Source organism: Myxine glutinosa, chromosome 1, assembly GCF_964187855.1.
Source record: "Myxine glutinosa chromosome 1, kmMyxGlut1.1, whole genome shotgun sequence".
NCBI lineage: Eukaryota > Metazoa > Chordata > Myxini > Myxiniformes > Myxinidae > Myxine > Myxine glutinosa.
Window position 1 is genome coordinate 255,322,494 of NC_136261.1, and position 19,424 is coordinate 255,341,917.

Sequence of the window (19,424 nt, forward strand, 5' to 3'; positions counted from 1 at the left end):
TGGTAACTATTTCTGTATCCATAATATGACCCTACTGTAAAGCCGCAATGGGCCGGCGAAGCCAAAGCCTCTTGCCACTATTTTACCCATCACTATGGCATCAGTAGGTTAGGTAGTTGGTCGTAGGTAGGTGTAGTAGGTACCGTACCTAGTTCAAAATGACACCATTTGCATTCTGGATGATATTAAAATTTATAAAATTTACTTCTTGATTAATTCGGTGAATTCCGTCTCAACTTCGGATATTTCCAGCCGTGAAAAACTATCCCCTACGGCCGCGAGATTTCTAAAAAATAATTCTTCGTCAATTTTAGAATATTTGACGCCGTTTTCAGCCTCCGAAACGCGGTAAAAAGCTTTTTTGAAATACTTTTTCAAATGCTCGAATCTCATTGGTTCCGGTGTTTGGTGACGATTTTCGTTGAAGATAACCAGGGCCCGTGTGGGCCCGGGGAACGAGGTTGGTCTTAAAGTATTTTAATTACAAATTAGAGGTGCATGAGATTGTGAATCAAACAAAGACGGGTGAAACAAACTCCTATTGAACTTTTTCGCAATTTTTTATGCATACTTCCGCATCCGCAAGATGGCGGCCTCCATGGAGCGATTTGGTGCGTCAAAGCTTCAAAATTCTCAAAGGATCCAGCAAAATCTGGCTTTTCAACATAATACGCGTTCATTCACAACACCGGCTTCGCCGACTATCTACCCCCTGCATCCTCCTCTATCCCTCACTCTTACCCGCATCCTTTGTTTGTCCGTCTCCGTCTACTTTGTCCCTCGGCCCTGCTGTTGGCATTTCCCCCCTCTCTTTCTGCTGTACCTTTAGTTCTTTTGTGCCCTGATCCATTCTGTGTTCTAGCTATTCCACGAGCCTTGACTTTGCATATGGTACAAAAAATAATAATCAGCAAAGTCCCAAAAGTGTGACCTCTCTGGGATTCTGACAAATATGTTGATAATAGAAGCAACAACTTTCTGGTCAGGGTCAAATCAACAATGCAGCACCTCCCCACGTCCTACCCAATGGTCAGACAAATACAATGTAAAGGGTGGGAATTTAGAAGTGCTGTATCCCCTACAATGGCCAAAAAGTCTCCATATGTTATTTTTGACGACATTTTATGTGCATAGCCATCCGGCGGAGTCACAGATTATGTATTACTAACAGAGTACCTGCCCTATGGGCGACCTTGTTCTAAGCATGCAACACATTCTTCTGACGCATACTTTATTTGGGCAGTGTATAGGCAACTGATGACTCCCTCAAACGCTCCCGAAAAAAAAAATCCATGTTGCATGCATGAAGCAAAAACATGCCTACTGCTTATAATTCAAAATACCTCACTGCCCTGGAAAATGTGGGAACAGGAATACTGTACTGTAAAGGGTAGGACTTGTAATACCGTCTCCCACCTGGAGGCAGCGCTACACAATACACATTTACATATAGACTTTGCCACCCCACATCACCCCACCCCCATCCTCAATACCACCGGTAAAGATAAAAACACCTATATACACTAGTTGGGGTCATGCATGCTGATCCTATGTAGTAAGTCTGGATGTATTTGAGCCACAACTGTAGGAGAAGTCACACAACAAACAAACACACAAACACCGGTCCATGAATTATAGTAATAATTTATCCAGTATCGTAATAAATCTAGTATGGAATTCACTAAAGTAATACAGTAATTGTATAGGCCTACATAAGGGAGCCAAAAATAAAAAGGAAAAAAAAATAAAGACAAAAAAGGGGAGGCAGGCTGATAGACGGGGAAAACGAAAGTAAACTAGAACGGCACTGAGTAGAGCACATACCTCCACCAGGCTGAACAGTTTAAGTTTTGTTTCAAACTAAGACGCTGGATCTGGATCCGGACATTAACCAAAATCGAATTGGCTAGTTTTTGTTACCTAACCAATTCGTCCACCTAGTTTTGTCATAACCAGTCCACAACTTTTTGAGACATCGTGCTATACAGGATATCGTTTTTGGCCCTATCTCTCAATTGTGAAGAATCACTTAAATAATTATAGTATCCAGATCTGGATTCAGATTTTCTCCAAAATCTAATGAATTAGTCCGTCTCACACACCCAACATGTCTCCAAACTTTTGGCCGAAGCCATCCATAATTTTTGAAGGTATCCTGCTCACAAACAGACAGACAAAAAAACAGGGGTGAACTTGGTGGACGGAGGTTATACCGTCAGTGACGGGGTTGTTTAAAAAAAACAAAAAACCCCCCAAAAAAACAGGGGTGAATTTGGTGGACGGAGGTTATACCGTCAGTGACGGGGTTGTTTAAAAAACAAACAAAAAAACCCCCAAAAAACAGGCCCATGATGCACTACGGCAAGGATAGATCTGAAAGAACAATAGGATGTGAAATGATAAATAAGGGGCATCTGAGGAGCTTAGTCAGTCCATACAAGATGATCTTGAGAAGGAAACTAAATGGTTACCTTCTGACTACAGGTACCTACACTAAATGTTACATTTCCCATATGTACAGTACATCTATTTTACTATAATGCCTTTCTTTCTGCCTTGATGTCACTGCGAGCACAAACAGTCTTTGAATGTCTGAAAATATAGCAGAAATCATTATGCTGCTGCACAATACTAAACAAAGCACGATCATTGGAAGAGCAATGATAAGAGTAGATCAGTCCGTTGTGGTGCATGCCACTTTCTGGACATTTCTGGTTCACCAAACACAGAACCTACCCTGCACTCCTTGTAGAAGAACCTCCACTCCATTCTGATAGTGGCCAAAAGCCCCTTCATAGTCTGCCTGCTGCTCCTTCTCCAGAGCCTGCTGGATTTGGCGTGCGGCTCGAACCAGGTAACCACCATCTGGAGAGGAACACCTGTCACCATTGCCTCGTGGCTCGTTTGTCCCCTCCACCCAGCTCCAGCCTCCCCGTCCAATTGTACTCCGGACTTGCTCAAAGTATGCAGCGGCACGGGTGAAAGGGCCACCACTGCCAGTGACTCCACCCGCAGATCCCATGCCACCAGAATGGAACGAAACAGGAAGGTCAGGCTCCTCGCAGGATTGGACACTACAAACAACGTGGTGTCCCACTGCACAGACAGCAATACCACAGTTGGACAGACAAAAATATAATGTGAGGCAACATGTACACCCACGTGGCCCTCACCCATGCCTTTACATTTTAACTTGGTGGCAGGTCTGTTGTACAGGCTGGTGGGTGGCTCTGTAAATGACAAAGTGCTGGTTCTGCTGCTGGCATCACACACACAGCTCACTTCTGACTGCTCAGCACCATTTTCTTTTGGAATGCACAATCCGTTCTCTGAAAAAGATAAGAGATATACAAGAAAGAAAGACATCATTTTAATGACATTTATCTCAATGAATGTTCATTCTAATGATATTGTTGAGTTATGGAAAAGATGCCGGAGTGACGAACTCAACACATAAGGGATCCTTAGTTAGATCTTTCATTAGTAATTACATTTAATTAGGTTAGCGTTCCCCTCGTAACAGGGACAGGGAAAATGTGTTGTGTGTGTTTAGCAGATTCTATCCCCTTTGTGATTCTCTGCATTTTTCAAATCTCCCTCTTCATCCATCCATTCCAATCACTCTCACCCTTTCACTCTCTAACCTCTTCTTCCTAAAAAAAATCCCTCTCTTCGTTAATCCCTTCCAAATCCCTCCCATCAATTCATTTTAATCCTTTTCCCAACCCACTTAAACCTCTCCTCCCCTGTACCTTCCCACTGCGCAAACCATGCACACAACGCAACATGCATTCCAGTACACACATTACGTTACAAAACACCCTCAACGCCATTTGCAAGGTAATTCCTGTGTTGGTGCGTTACCCACAATGCACCACTGCAGCGCCACCAAGACTGACCATCGGAACAGCTATGAGGGATGGCGCATGTGAGCGCCAGTTGCATGACCAACCCTCTGAATAACTACGGGGAAGGAAGCGGTGCGCACCAATGAGGACGCGGCATGCAGGGGTCAAAGAGTGCTGCCGTGAACCCTCCCCCTTCCTCTCCTCCCCCCTCCCCCCAAGCCATACCTCGTCCAAGGCCGATAAAAGATATAGCCACTGGAGATTGAGGCTGCCTGCTAGCAGCTATCTGTTTGGTCCGAAAGACGTAGCAGACAAGTTACACTGAGCAAGGCTCCGAGAACAGGGAGTGGCACTGATTCCCTGGGACGCAGTGGTCTACATACTGACTTACACAATCTTCCCTTTCTGTTTCTACTTTCTAATTCATCTACTTGAGACGCACAAAATAGCTCTCAAAAAGCCATACAGAGATATCAATGATTACCCTCTTGACCGATCTGGGCGAGGAACCGACACGCATACCACATTTTTCCTCGACCGCATCCACTGCATACGCCGCACATCTCCCGACATATTGCACACACACCAACCTCATTCCCTTACTACCTGTCCCTCCCTTCACTCCACTTTGGGACCAACGTGAGCCTGCTGGCTCGCATCAGGTGAGCAAGGGGCCAACCCTATGCCTCAAACTCTCTCGCTCTTTCACTCTAATTTTCCCAGAGTGATTGAGGTGTGCTTGTCTTTTGTGTAGATAAGATTATAATGTGTAAGAGGTTCTTCTGTCGATAACAGCTAAGTGCTTTCTCTGTGGCACTGCATCACTTGTGAATATTGCTTGTAAATACATACCTTTAATCTCTATAAACTGTTTCCAACCTGCTTGATTGTCTATTTCCCCATTGGTTAGACATAGCATACATAATAAATAGACGGGAAGTTATACCACAGTGATTCGCTGCACTTGGTAGCAGATGCCCCGCAAACGGTTTCACTCGGCCGTACATAATAAATAGACAAGGTGGGAAGTCGCGAGCACTGTTCCCAATCTGGGAGGGGCTAAGTCACCAGGAAGGTAACACGATCTTTGGCGTGGGGACGTGGGAGATTTAGCCTCCTTAGACGGTGCCCTTTTCTTCAACCTGTCGGATCGTGGAGTTATCTGTGGCTTGTCAGCTTCAGGGTCGGAAGTTGAGTAACGGGTCCGAACCACCCTTTGTGAGCCCCGCGCAGTCCCCCTGAACTCATAACCATATGGTAGTTGGTTTAAGTGTTGCTTGGGATTTTGCTATTGATAAAAACCTGCAAGCGCTTCATCCAAACAATGAGATTTAAAAAAATATTCCCTTTTTAAGGCCATTTTCCCTGCTAGAGCGGGGGGTTAGCCTTGTGAGCCCCATGACAATCATCATGGTTTCCCTTTATGAGGCAATGTTTTTATGGCCGGATGCCCTTCCTGACGCCAACCCTTTAGTCGCCTATTACAACGTGCAGGGATATGGTGTACCTATTCTAAACCGGGGTACACACCCGGATCATTCATCCCAGCAAGCTAGTAATCAATTTGCCGACTTCGGAAGGATGACAGGCTGAGTCAACCCCCATGGCGTTAATTCAACGATCGACCGATTCAAACTCAGGATCCTAGGATCCCGAGCCAGCACCCTAACTGCTAAGCCAACACAAGGCTATCCAAACAAACGATGAGATAAAAGAGCTGAAATGCCAAAGAAATGCCCCTTATGCTTTCTGATCATGTATTGGTACATGTAGAACACTACAAGATTGACAGCATTTTATTTATTGCATCTTCACTATTAAAACTTTAACAAAAACAATTTACCATAATAGAGTGATGCAGTGGTGACCTCCAGCTCAATTTGCTTCTCACCTAAAGGAATCAGTGGTTGCTCGATGAGTCCACCAAGTGAGTCGACTTCATGGGCAAGACTTGGTGTTGGTGATAGTCGAATTGGCACAGGGACATCCAGGCTAACTTTCTCCAATGGGAGGCTCAATTTCTCACGAGCACGTCGTTTAGCTTGGAGAGCCGGGTCCCGTTTCACACAACCCTGCACACCAGCAAGTACATTTGTAAATTATCTAAACAATTAATAAATGATTGTTATCTGCTTCTTGAATTCATGCTTGGTTTAACAATATGGTTTATTGTATAAAAGGAGGCAAGGTCAGCAATTGGCAAGAGATAGCTCTCACAAAGGAGCTCATTTTATTTGACTGTTAAACAATATAATATAGGGGAGGGGGGAAGGGGAGGGGGAAGGAGGGGAGAAGGAGGGGGGAAGGGTGGGGAGAGGGGGGGAGGAGGGGGGAGAGAAGGGGAGGGGAGGGGGGAGGCAGGAGAGGAAGGGGAGTGGCTCACGTTTCTGAGTTAAGTGTGATGCCGATCAGGAAGAAGAGGAAGAAAAAGCCATACTACAAAATTCGTACACTTCCGGAATTGTTTGATTTATTTGTATTCAAATGTCTGGAAATTGTTTTGTATTTATTAATGCGAATGTGTACTTGTATATAACTGTCATTCATTGAAAAAGGCTTCGGCACTATCGAGCGATTTTTTTTTTTTTTCATTTTTTTGAACTCTAAAAAAACGAACTATATTAAAAAAAAAAATTTGTTTGTTTTTGCCTAAAACACTCCCAGGCACTCACTGATGAACCTCTCAAAGTTTGATGAAGACCCGTTCAGCCATCTCTGAATAAAACGCGGACACACACACAGACAACTCGCGTTTATACATATATAAATCGGGATTTAAATTTAATTCAAAAATTGATCCAGACGTCCATTCTCTTTCAAACATTCAAACCGACAGAGGTAGTTATTTATCACAGCATCTGTAGAATTTTCACCCTGTTACTCAACTCCGTTTCACTGTTATTTGGTGTAGCAAAAATTCAACTGAGCTTTATAGATATTTAGATAATTATCTAAATTATCTAATTATCTATTATAATATACATACTTCTGCATATATATATATATATATATATATATATATATATATATATATATATATATATATATATATATACACAAAGAATTAAGTTAAGCACCCCTACACAACGAATTAGGGTAAGCACCCCCTAATATATATTCTTTGTGTATATGTATACATTGGCATATATTCTAAGGTATGTGAGATCAAATAATGATTGGTATGACATTAGCAATTATCCATTGATGAAATTGAGTGATCAAAGTGAAAAAAAGTGATTGGTTGAGTCAGTGATCCGATCACGTGGGTCCTACACACGTTATTGACGCAAAGATCGCTAGAGGTCTTCTCAGAACAATGACTGTACGTTAGAAAACATAAACGTCATCCACACTGTCCGTGATGGACCTATAGCTCCATACTTAAATTGAGGTGAAAATATGCCTAAAATTCCCAAAAAAATTCACCTTAAATTATTCAGAATAAAATATTGAAAACGGCATGATTGTTATGTTTTTATGTGACCATAATATCACTTCTCCAGAAAATATAGCAATATCATGGGTATATTACACTGTTTTGACGACAACAAACTTGTAATGTGCGAGGTTGTAAAAAAACGGGGGGGGGTGCTTAACTTAATTCTTTGTGTATATATATATATATTGTTGCGCGAATCGGTTAACACCAGGGACGGCGGAAGACCGAACGGCTTTAATGGAGGCAACGACCAAATACGGATTTTGCTGTAAAAGCACGGGAGAAAGAAGGGAAGAAGAAGAAGCGGAAGAGATTACCTTCAGCCCCGACGGCAACTCCGACTCTGGAGGAAAGCAACTCAAATGAAACCCGAGTTCAATGCACAAAAAGAAACATGTTTATTTCGGAACCCGAGAACAAGAGAACGCGACGGAAGATAAATAACGGTCCTAAATCGGGATCCCGCACACCTCACTTCAGAAACGAACAAGGACTGAATTACGAAAAGAAATGTCTTGTCGTGTAATGTTCTGTGGGGTGCGGCCTTATCTGTCTGTAGTGCAGTATCCGCCGTTCAACACGGCTCCGAGCTCCGGCGCGGAGGAACCCTCCGCCCGCCTCGCTCGCACGCTTGGCCAAGCCCCGCGCGGCCCGCACCGCTCCAAGCTCCGAGTCGATCGCACACGAGGCCCCAGCACCACTCCAAGCTCCGAAAGCACCGAGAAGGACCGCTCCAAGCACCACGCACCACAAAGAACGCGATCTCCAATCCCAGCACAGAGAGCACAAGCAAAAAGGGTCAATCTTCACATGAAGGGAGATGGGTCCAGCACGAAGAGGCGAGAGAGAGCCAAGAGCTAAGAGCTAAGAGACAAAATGTCGTGCCGCGCATCCTTTGTCACCTCGCGTGTCGTCAAGTCTTGCTCGCCCCCCCCCCCTCCCAATCAGCACCCTCGTCTCTCGACCTCTCGAAGGTTCTCAATGCGCTGGTCCTTTATCATTGGCCAAGTGCTTCCCGCCACCATGTCACGCCACCCTCGTGGCCAACCACCAGTCCTTCCCTTCCTTCCAATCATGGGGCAGTTCCCTGTTCCTCCTATGGACCAATCAACAGTCCTCCTGGGCGTGGTTCCCAGCCTGCCACGAGGCTGGTTGCTAGGCCAGCTGGTGGTGTGGCTGGCTGCGGCCCCATCGGCAGTGCCCCGGCCTGGCTTCCTGCCCGTTTTCTTCCAAGGTCATTGTAAGGGAAGGGAACTAATTAATGTGTGCACCAAGGACCTAAGTGTTTATATGTGTGCGTTGCCATAAGGGACACAGGTTTGACGACAGAGGGGACGACGAACAAAGGAATCTTATCCATAATCCCTGCACTATTTAGCACGCCCTGCTCCCTCGTAGCGGGGACATCAATACAGCTTATACCGATAAACCGGGCTAACCATAGAACTTATTACAAGGTAGATTCCCTATCGCGACAGTCGAAGCACGTTACCTATTCAGATCTATCTGGCTCTAGATATTGCTCTACCCAAATTCATAACAATATATACAAGCAATAACAAACCGTGCTTCATACGTAGGTACATAATAAAAAGAAGCTTTTTGATTATAGGCAAGCATCCCCAACCTGCTGGAAGATATAAATTCAGGGTTTTTTTTCTTTATTTACTTACTTTTTCTTTATTTACTTATTTGTTTACAGTTTTTACGTAAATTCTCATTGGGATTTCTATTTCACAATTTACAGTTACAGAAATTACAATTTTCAAATGCTAGATATTGATTGAGGTTGTTTTTTTTTTTGTTTTTTTTTACATATGCATTTACGAGTTTTTTAACGGACGCTTTCCGACGGATCTGTGATGTTTTCCCGGTGTATCAGCTTCGATATCCATTGGAACGCCAAATTTATGCAGGTCACAATTTATAAACCGCAGATTCCGCAAATGTTGGGACCACAAATGTCAGTGCCCGGCTGCACAGTATAAATAAATAAATCACTAAAAGTTGCATGTTGCCAGCAGAGATTGTAAAATGGATAAATAAAAAAAAACAATCCAAAGTTGTGTGTTGATGGCGAGATTGGAAAGCATATAACAACTAAAGAGGTCATAAAACACCTTACCCCACATAGTGTTAAAGTTCATAGGCCTAATTCAACTGAAACTAAAAAACCATCTGAAGATGCAAAGGCCATCCATAGCAGCTTTGTATTCAGACTTCTTCTTCTTCAGTATGCTAAACAAACATGACTAGAACAGCTAAAAAATGCAAAAACAAAATCCGATTTTAGGCGATCTTGACCTTTTGAACTCAAAAGCCATATGCTTCAGTAACTCAACATGCAAACCCTGCTCAAATTTCAAGTAAATCAGATAGAAAGCGACGATTTTATGCATCCTTGACCTTTTGATCTAAAAAAAACAAAAAACAAAAGAACAATTGGCTTCTAGCTTTTGAATGGTGAACCAAATCGGTGACCCAATATGAAAATTCTTAAAATTTCAGGTCAATGGGATACTAAATGGTGAAATTGATGATTTTATGTGATGCTAACCTTTGACCTTTTGACAAAATGCTTAATTTGTCTCCTCCATCGTCTCATAATAAAGCTTTGTTGAAAATTTAATGACAAAAGCTCAAATGGTAAAAAAAAGTCATGGCCCAGACAAACACACAGGCAGACACACAGACACACAGGCGTGATTGCAAAACCCCGTCTCCCGCTGAGTGGGGAACGGGCTAATAAAATAGATTATAAAGGTCGTAGAAAAAATATATATAGAAGTTTAACGCTTTGGATGCCAGTGCCTTATACACCACCTTATTACCTTCCCCTGAGGATAAGGTATTGCATTTGAGTCCGTTTGTTACCTGGCAAAAAAAAAAAAATTGACAAGTATGTTGATCACTCCGGTTTGTGTGTTTGTGTGTGTTTGTTTGTTTGTCTGTCCGCTCACTTATACTTGCCTGCAGGTCACAATTTTAAACCGATCTTCACAAAACTTCAAATGGTAGAGTTTGTGGTCCAACAAAATCCTATTTATTTTTGAGCTCAAAAGGTCACAAGGTCAACATAGGCCAAAGGTCAACCACTTTTCTCAAATTTCTAAAATCCTCAATTTTCATCCGATTGACTTGAAATTTGAATAGGATTTACATATCAGCTTACTGAATTCAACCATCAACTATTTGAGGTCAACATAGGTGACAAGGTCAACATCGGCCAAAGGTCAACCACTTTTTTCAAATTTCTAAAATCCTCAATTTTCATCCCATTGACTTGAAATTTGAATATGATTTTCATATCAGCTAACTGAATTCAACCACCAACTATTTTTGAGATCAGCAGAGGCCAAAAGGTCAACATACACCAAAGGTCAACCCCTTTTTCTTCAAATTTCTAAAATCCTCAATTTTCATCTGATGGACTTGAACACTGAATAGGATTTGCATATCAGCTTACTGAAACCAACCACCAACTATTTTTGAGGTCAACAGGCCAAAAGGTCAAAATAGGCCAGGTTTCTAAAATTGTCAATTTTAATCCGATTAACTTAAACTTTGAAGACTATTAGCATATTAGGTCACTGAATTCAACGACTAATTATTTTTGAGGTCAAAAGGATGCTCTGAGTGCCATTCTACTTTGTTCTGTTTTGCCCAAGTGTTTCTCTCCGAGTGATTTTTCATTTGTCTGTCTGTTTGTTTGTTCGTCCACACAGAATAAATGATTTTCTCTGCAACCATTGGTCTGATTGAGAGGAAATTTTCACTACAGGTGCAAATCCATGATTTAAGAATTTTTATGATTTAAGTCAAATTTTAGTTTAAGTCAAATCAAATTTAAGTCAAATTTATTTTAAATCAAATTATGATTTAAGAATTTTTTAAGGATAATTGTGACATCATAGGTCACATGGTATGGGCGCCATCTTGGAAAAACCGAAAATATTTGCACCTATATATCTCCAAAAGCACTGCATAGAAAAAATTGAGACATGGCTCATTGTAAAGAACTCTCAATGGGGAATAAAATGTTAATGATAATGTCATAGGTGTCTCCATTATGACGTCATAATTCGACAAGTATAAAACTTCATCCGATCAAGAAGAAGTTTCTTGAGTGTCATCTCGGGATAAATTGCTGGAGAAAAAATAATAATAATTATGACGTCATCGGTCACGTGGTTCGGCCGCCATATTTGTTTTAACACCAAAGCCTTAAAAACCACTGAAAACACACCCTGGCAAGTGTCTGCAATCTCTGATTTTGCTCTTTCTAGTTTAACATGTTACATCAACAACCATTGGGGACACCTCTTCATGGTGGTTGTACCCTCCAATGCAAGTCGGGAGCCAAATCTTCCCCATTCTTCCCTGCTACCAGGATTCATCAGACAAACACGGTCACGGACAGAGTACCGATCGATCCCAATGGACCGGCCCTTTCCCTCTTCTCACTGGCCTTGACTCTCTCACTCTCTCTCTCTCCCTCTCTCTCTAATTATGTTGTGGCCCTGACTTAGTGAAGGCGGGGATGACCATCCCGGATGTGGTGGATCTCTGGGTCGCTCCTGGGAGATTGATCGGCTGTGTCTGTGTCGTGGGCTTGTTCGAGAGAACTGTCCAAGGCTATACAGCAACAACAACAACAACAAGTAACATCAGTTCTTCATGCCTGTTGTTTGTATCTTTTATGATGTCTTTAAAAACAGTAAGTTTCCTTTTTAAAATGATTTTCAATTCTGTATGAATGCCAGACAGGCAGACAGACTAAAACAATTATGTCATCCTCTCTGCGAATGTGCGATCAGCACTAATTCAGAGCCAAAGCAAAACCACAGGTTTGTTGTCTGATTCATATTCCGATTCATGATCAAAATATAACATTCAATTGAAATTAAGGTGTTTCTCGATCATAAACTGACATTTGTAGATGGATGGACAGACAGACAGTGAAACAATTGCTTAACCAAGCATTTTTCTTCACGTGCGTTGGGTAACAAACAATAGTTCTGAAACACATACAATCCTGTTATATTCTCCCAAAAAAATTTTATTGCCAAAATTCTGAAAATGAATCATCGATCCTATGACTTTTGGCTCCAATCTCCCAAAAAAAAAAATTGACATGCCCAATGTTCAGACATTATTGCAAACATGTGCAAAATAAGAAATAAATGCGTCCAGTCATTTCCGAGTAGAAGCTAAAGAAGCCGGACGTCCGCTTGGTGGCTAAATAAAAATATGTAAACAAATTAACGAGTGACTCAAACCTTTAAATCGAATCATAATGTCATCAAACAAGCAATCTTATTAATATGCTAAACAGACCGAAAGCCAGGAATCGAAAATCAAGTTTTAAGCTGAATTAGCACTTCAATGACGCACGCTATGAAATAGAGGACAGTAAACATCATGGAGTTGGTAGGGGAGAATGCTCAACCTTGAAAAAGTCCTTCAGTTCTGAACTGTTGTGCAGTTTTGGCACAGTGACTGAGTACTGTAGCAAGTCCTCAGCCTGTTGCCTCCTTTCCTCGATTACGTGCTCGTCGAATCGTCCTGAAGGATATTGCTGTGTTAGCAAATATGTAAAGAAAAATATGTAAAATGCAAATATATAAAGAAAATTAAAGTAAAAACCAAACAAGAACAGCATCTATCATGGCATCGACACTAAACATATCAGGGGGCTTCTTAAAACCCTACAACTCCATGAAATAAAATTCTCATAAAATTAGCATTAATCTGCTGGCGCAGAGAACAAATGGCATCACTTTGCATGATCAGGTACCAGAGGAAACCTCCCCTTTTCTCCAGGATCAGCTACTGCAGGAATGTTTAAAAATTGTATCTTTGGCCAAACACTTTATACTATTCAAGAGGAACAAAAGATTATCAAATCAAGGAATAAAGGACAAGAATGAAAGCACACCACTTAACAATAAAGTTAATCTTCTTGATTTAACATAAATGAACCACCTTTAGAGGCCATTTTTCCCCGCAGAGCAGGGGTTGGCCTTTTTCGGGCATCGTGGACCCCTTTTTTGAAGCAACGCTTTATGGCCAGATGGTCTTCCTGCCGCCAACCCTGTTAGTCGCCTCTTGCGACACACAATGAACTGGTACTCAATTTGCCGACCTCGGAAAGATGACAGGCTGAGTCAACCCCCCTGGCGTGAATTCAGCTATCGACCGGGATTTGAACCCAGGATCCTAGGATCCCAAGCCGGCACCCTAACCGCTAAGCCAACACCAGGCTTTTGATTTAACATAAATCAAAACACAAATAACTAGAATGGTACTCGGTAGAGCGCATACATCCACCAGGCTGAACAGTTTACGTTTTGTATCCCACTGATAGGTCTGATCTGGATGCGGACCTGTCCCAAAATCTCATCGGCTTGTTCTTGTCAGCTGACCAACTCATCCATCCATAACTTTTTGGAATATGCTGTATATAATTTTTAGCACCATCTCTCAATGGGGAAGAGTCACTTTAAAAATTCTCATATCCGGATTTGAATCTTCACTGAAATCGAATCGATTCGTCTATGTCACACACCCAACCTGTCCACCAAATTTGTCCGAATCTGTCCATAACCTTTTGAGATATCGTGCTTTTGGCCCTATCTCTAAATGGTGAAGAATCACTTTAAGAATTCTCAGATCCAGATCCAGATCTAGATCTTCACCAAAATCTAATCATTTCATCCTTGTCACACACCCAACCTCTCCACCAACTTTTGCCTGAATCCATTGAAAACTTTTTGACATCGACAACATCCACGTCCACAACATCCACAACATCCACAAATATTCTGTTCACAAATAAACAGACAGACAGACAGGAGTGAAAACATAACCTTCATCCACCCTCATTGGCGGAGGTAATGATCGATTGTTGTGATTGGTTGATCATAAAAACACAAGGCTCAGAGAATGATGCAAACACCTTTTTCTTCCCCCATAATCAGTTTGATCACCGTCAGAGTGCACAAGTACACCAGAATGAAAAGCGAGATAAAGCAAGGACCCAGAAATTTCAAATGTGTGTTCAACATCAGTTCCTTTAACAGTTATAATGGTATAAAATGTGGTTGTTTAAAAAAAAAAAATTACGAGTGCATGTTCCTGATTGCAGAATATGTTCTTTTTGAAAATCCATGCTAACATATTCGTACACAGGTGCACATTTTCAACACAAGAGAAGTTTCACAGGATTAGTGAGAGAGAGGAAAGAGATGTATCGGTCCCCAATCTGCTGTGCTCTTTAATAATGAATGAGAACTGCATTGTGAATCAAGGAAAGGAGAGAAACAGAATATCCAATTCCTCACCCCCCCTCCTCCCCCACCCCCATGCACACCCCCAATGCTGGAATTTACATACTTTCATTTCTTTGTAGTGTCAGGAAGGATGTACAAAGAGGAGTTTGGCTCATGCACACGAAAAAACGGTTGGTTCTTACCAAAAGACCTTGTTTTAGAGAATGGGGGAAAAATCATCAGGTCGTTCCGCAGTTGGTTAGAAATGGTGAAGAGCGCTTTGTGTAACCTCTTCACATCCCGGCAACGTTTCCAAATTACGAGCTAAGCCAGATGATTTCCGAAGTGGAAATGTGGGCAAAAGGGAAGGAAGACATATGTAGAGAAAAAAAACAGAAAGAAAAGAAAGTGGAAAAAAAAAAGGGACAGACAGAAATGATGAGATGTGATTCTAAACAGGGAATTGGAAAAAGAGAGTCACAGCAAAACAGAACAGCAAATCCACAGGATAAGCATTTCGGGAAGCTTGTACTCGATGCCAGCACGACAGAAAATGCAAAGAGATGATAAATCATCGATGACGCACCTCATTCATTTAAGCAAGGTATTTAAAAAGCCAAGAAAAGACACGAAATGATACAAGTTTACCAATACGATAATATAACGTTTCACTCTTCAATTGTATTTTTGCTTATATTAGGTCGAGGCTCACGGAAGAGCGAGGAGAGGAGGGTAAAGAGGTGAATGTGTGGCAGTGGGGTAACAGTCGGACAAAAAAAAGCAAGGGAATGAATCAACTGGAAAGGAGAAGAGGAGGGGAGGAAGTGAGGGGGTTGGGTTAGGTGGGCTTAATGGGGAAGAAAATATTACAGGTGGGATAAGGGAGAGTTGGGGTGGGGGTAAATATTGCATAAAATTTAAGACATCAGTGTTGTCCTTCACTGTGTGAAACATTCTCATTTCAAAACTCAAAAAACACTTGAAACCCAAACTTGTTTTAAAAATGGATAAATAAATTGTTTTTTTATGCGGGTCATTTTTCACCGATCTTAGGCTCATGGTGGGGCTTGACATATAATACTACATGCAAGGCCAAGGGCAGTAAGCAATATCAACATCAATTAGGAGGACATTAATAAATTATATTGGCAAATTCACTATGTGGGATTTGAACCTGGAATTTCAGCATCATAAGCTATTTGCTTATAAGGCGCCATCACAACTTGCATGCAAAAGGAACACCACAACACAAGTACCTCGGTAACATTCTCAAAATCTGATCGCGAAACGATCTGCAAAAAAGAGAATGAGAGAAAACACACGCACACACACACACACAAATAAGAGGTTTATACTTTTGTGTTTTATATATGCATACATACATTATTTTCATGGGCCCTTGACAGGAGGGACAGGAGGGCCTTCCACCAATAAATATCATATCATCCCTGTCAGCCTTTCAAGGGAAACCATGTCTACATTTAGAAAACTTAGTTTATAGATGTCAACTACAGCTATGAAGTTTAGAAATGTCAACTACAGCTATGAAGTTTAGAAATGTCAACTACAGCTATGAAGTTTAGAAATGTCAACTACAGCTATGAAGTTTAGAAATGTCAACTACAGCTATCAAGTTTATAGATGTCAACTACAGCTATGAAGTTTAGAAATGTCAACTACAGCGAGGAAGTTTAGAAATGTCAACTACAGCTATGAAGTTTAGAAATGTCAACTACAGCTATGAAGTTTACAAATGTCAACTACAGCGAGGAAGAAGTTTTAAAAAGCGATTCGTATTTGAATGATGATGTCAGTAGCCTACCGCCATTCAAGATAACCTATGAGCCAACATTACACACACACACACACACACACACACACACACACACACACACACACACACACACACACACACACACACACACACACACACACACACACACACACACACACACACACACACACACACACACACATATATATTGTTGCGGTTTTGAGTTTTGTAAAATAAAGGTTAAATTTCCTCCTCATAGTTTAGTCACACAAACAACACGTAGCCTCGCGATAGTTCAGTTATTTCATAGTATGTGTGAGAATAGTCCTTTTACTGTGTTAGTCTTGCATTGAGTACAATAATGAGAGTAGGTCCTCCATTGCCTTATGCTGCCTTACGCCTCTTTGTGCTGCCTTTGGCTTTTTCGTGCGAATTGACACGAGGCGGGCCTGGCGGGTCGAATCGGGACCGAATGAGGGTGGCGAAGAAGTCGACGGTAAGCGCAAGCCGCCAATCAGGGCTCAAGGGGAGTGGCTGCGGCAATGCGTCACAGGGCATGGTGGGAACGTTCGAGAGGGCTCAGGGCGTGTCCATATAACCCGTTGAGCAAAGCCCCCACCAGCAGCAGTTCGGGGTGAGCAGTTGAGTGCGGCGAGTTCAGCGAGTTATGAGCTATTGGAGAGGCGCGTATTGATGAGAGTTACGAGATCGGAGAAAGACGCACATGAACAAAGTATAAGCGCTCGTATTAAAGTGACACTCGGTTGAGCTCGAGGCTCAGCCTCTATTGCATTGGGTTACGTGAGTGATAGCGCGCTGGTAACTCGACGCGCTGTGGAAAGCCGCCGAGAGACGCGTACATTCCTTCCCGCCTTCCTGCCTCATCTGCTGCCTTTTGTTCGAGAGACGCGCTGCGAGGATCCTTTCCACCACATGCTTGCCATCTTCGCGGGACGTGCTAGGACCGTGGAGAGCACGACGGGCCGCCGTTCCTGGACGACCAAGGCAGCGCGTGGACACCAGCCTACCTGCAATTCCCCTGTGTGAGTGTGACCAGGCCCGTGTCTGGGGTTAATATAAGACTGACTAAGTTCTGCTCTGTGTCTGCTTTCTACCGAATTGTACATTGTGTAAATAATAGTAATTAAACCCTGTTATTCCTTTATTCGACCGTACTGTGTTTTCCATCATTGACTAAGCGTGGTACGAATAGAACCGCTCGAATCGGGTTCCAATACTGGAAAACTGCACGGACCACGTGGTACGCAATCCGCTCGGTGTACTCAAATTACACGTGGCTGGTGCGAGGCTTGCTTCCCCGCTTCCGTGGCGGCGCAGGTATTTAGGTACGTGCGAGACTTGGTCCCGAAACACTACCTTGCGTTTGCCCGGAAGGGGCGTTTCAAGTCTCGGTTACGCCGGCCGAGAAAGAACAAGGGGATTAATCTCCCCTTTGTAAGGGTAGGAAGGGCGGCAGAAAACCGTAACAATATAAAGTATATATATATCTACAACAGGCATTTTAAGGCCATTTTCCCTGCAAGAGCGGGGGTGAGCCTTGCGGTCCCAATGACAATCTTCTCCATTTTGCCCTATTTTCTGCATCTCCCCTTGTTAACCCCCTTGCCCGCATTTCTTCTTCGACCATCTTTAGCCAAGTCTTTCTCAGTCTTCCCCATCCTCTACTTCCTTCGACAATCATTTCCATCTCTCTTCTCAACCAGTCACTTTCATCCTTCCTCAACACATGACCAAACCATCTCAAACTGTTTCTCTTCACAGCATCCATCACAGGCTCTATTCCCATCATCTTTCGCAATTCATCATTTGTCTTCCTCTCTCTCAACGATACTCCACACATCCACCGAACCATTCGCATTTCCACCCTTTCCAGCCTTCGTTGCTGCTCTACGTTCATTACCCATGTCTCGCTCCCATAAATCATAACACTTCTCACACATGCAGCATACACCTTTCCCTTCAGCTTCAACGACACTCCCCTCCTCGTCAGCATGCCACTCAGTTCCCGAAACTTCTTCCATGCACATCTCAATCCAGCAACCGTTGCAGAGTCTGATCCACCTTCTCCATTCAGCATGTCTCCTAGGTAACAAAATGTTTTCACACCTTCCAGCTTCATGCCGTCTCCAAGATCCAACTCAACATTTACTCCATCTGCAGCTCCCTCTGTGCATACCTTACACTTGAATGTAGCTGACACACTGGTTAATGACCCTCTCAAACCACTACATTTTTGATGAACCCACTCAGCGCACATTGTACAATAAATGGAATTCACCACATGCTTTACCACTTGCCATCACCTTCGTTTTTCCGATATTCACCTTCAGAGCTTTTGTCTCCATACATTCCTTCCATTTGTTCATCTTCTCCTTCACTCCATCCATACTTTTTGAAATCAACACCAGATCATCTGCATACAACAACTCCCACGGTAAACCCTCCTTTCCGTTCCGAGCCAGCAGCTCCATCACAGCTACAAATAGTAGTGGACTTAGTACCGACCCCTTTTGCACTCCCACCTTCACCTCAAACTCACCACTGTTCCCGTCCTTTATCCTTACAGGTGTGCGCGCTCTTTTGTACATTGGCATCACTACTCTGATCAACCATTCCTCCACTCCTAACATCCTCAATGCCCATGTCACTACTTCACGTGGAACCATATCGAATGCTTTCTCCAGATCACCAAACCCAAGAAACAACTTCTTCCTCTTCTACATGTACTTCTCCTGCAACTGCCTTACAATAAAAAGCACGTATGTCGTTCCTCTTCCTGGCATAAATCCAAACTGCATTTCGTCAATCTTCACTTTCTTCCTTACCCTCCTCTCCAACACGCTTTCCAATACCTTTACTCCATGCTCCAATAGCTTTATCGCTCGATACGAGCCACAGTCCAGAGGGTCACCTTTCCCCTTGTATAGAGGGACGAGGGTACTCAGTTCCCAATCCACTGGAATGCGGCCTTCTTTCACCACCAGATTGCAGATCTCTGTCATTCTCTTCACACCCCAATTTCCCGCTGCCTTCAGCATATCTCCCATAACTCCCGTCGGCCCTCCCGCTTT

The 19,424-nt window shown here is 42.8% G+C and overlaps 1 protein-coding gene across 4 annotated transcripts in view; it reads right to left on the reverse strand.

Moving 5' to 3' along the window:
• The window catches only part of LOC137436499 (ribosomal protein S6 kinase delta-1), a 283,132-nt gene that overhangs the window by 30,841 nt on the left and 232,867 nt on the right, over positions 1-19,424 (reverse strand). For 2 of the 4 annotated variants that reach the window (XM_078786046.1, XM_078786045.1), the window contains exons 2-5: positions 12,737-12,852; positions 5,740-5,920; positions 3,174-3,329; positions 2,737-3,096 (exon numbers count right to left, since the gene is read on the reverse strand). In XM_078786046.1, the coding sequence (XP_078642172.1) occupies positions 2,737-3,096; positions 3,174-3,329; positions 5,740-5,920; positions 12,737-12,852 (813 nt within the window). Of the gene's footprint in view, positions 1-2,736; positions 3,097-3,173; positions 3,330-5,739; positions 5,921-12,736; positions 12,853-14,761; positions 14,883-15,814; positions 15,851-19,424 lie in introns of all 4 variants that reach the window. The other 2 variants (XM_068130350.2, XM_078786048.1) reach the window with 2 other exon arrangements.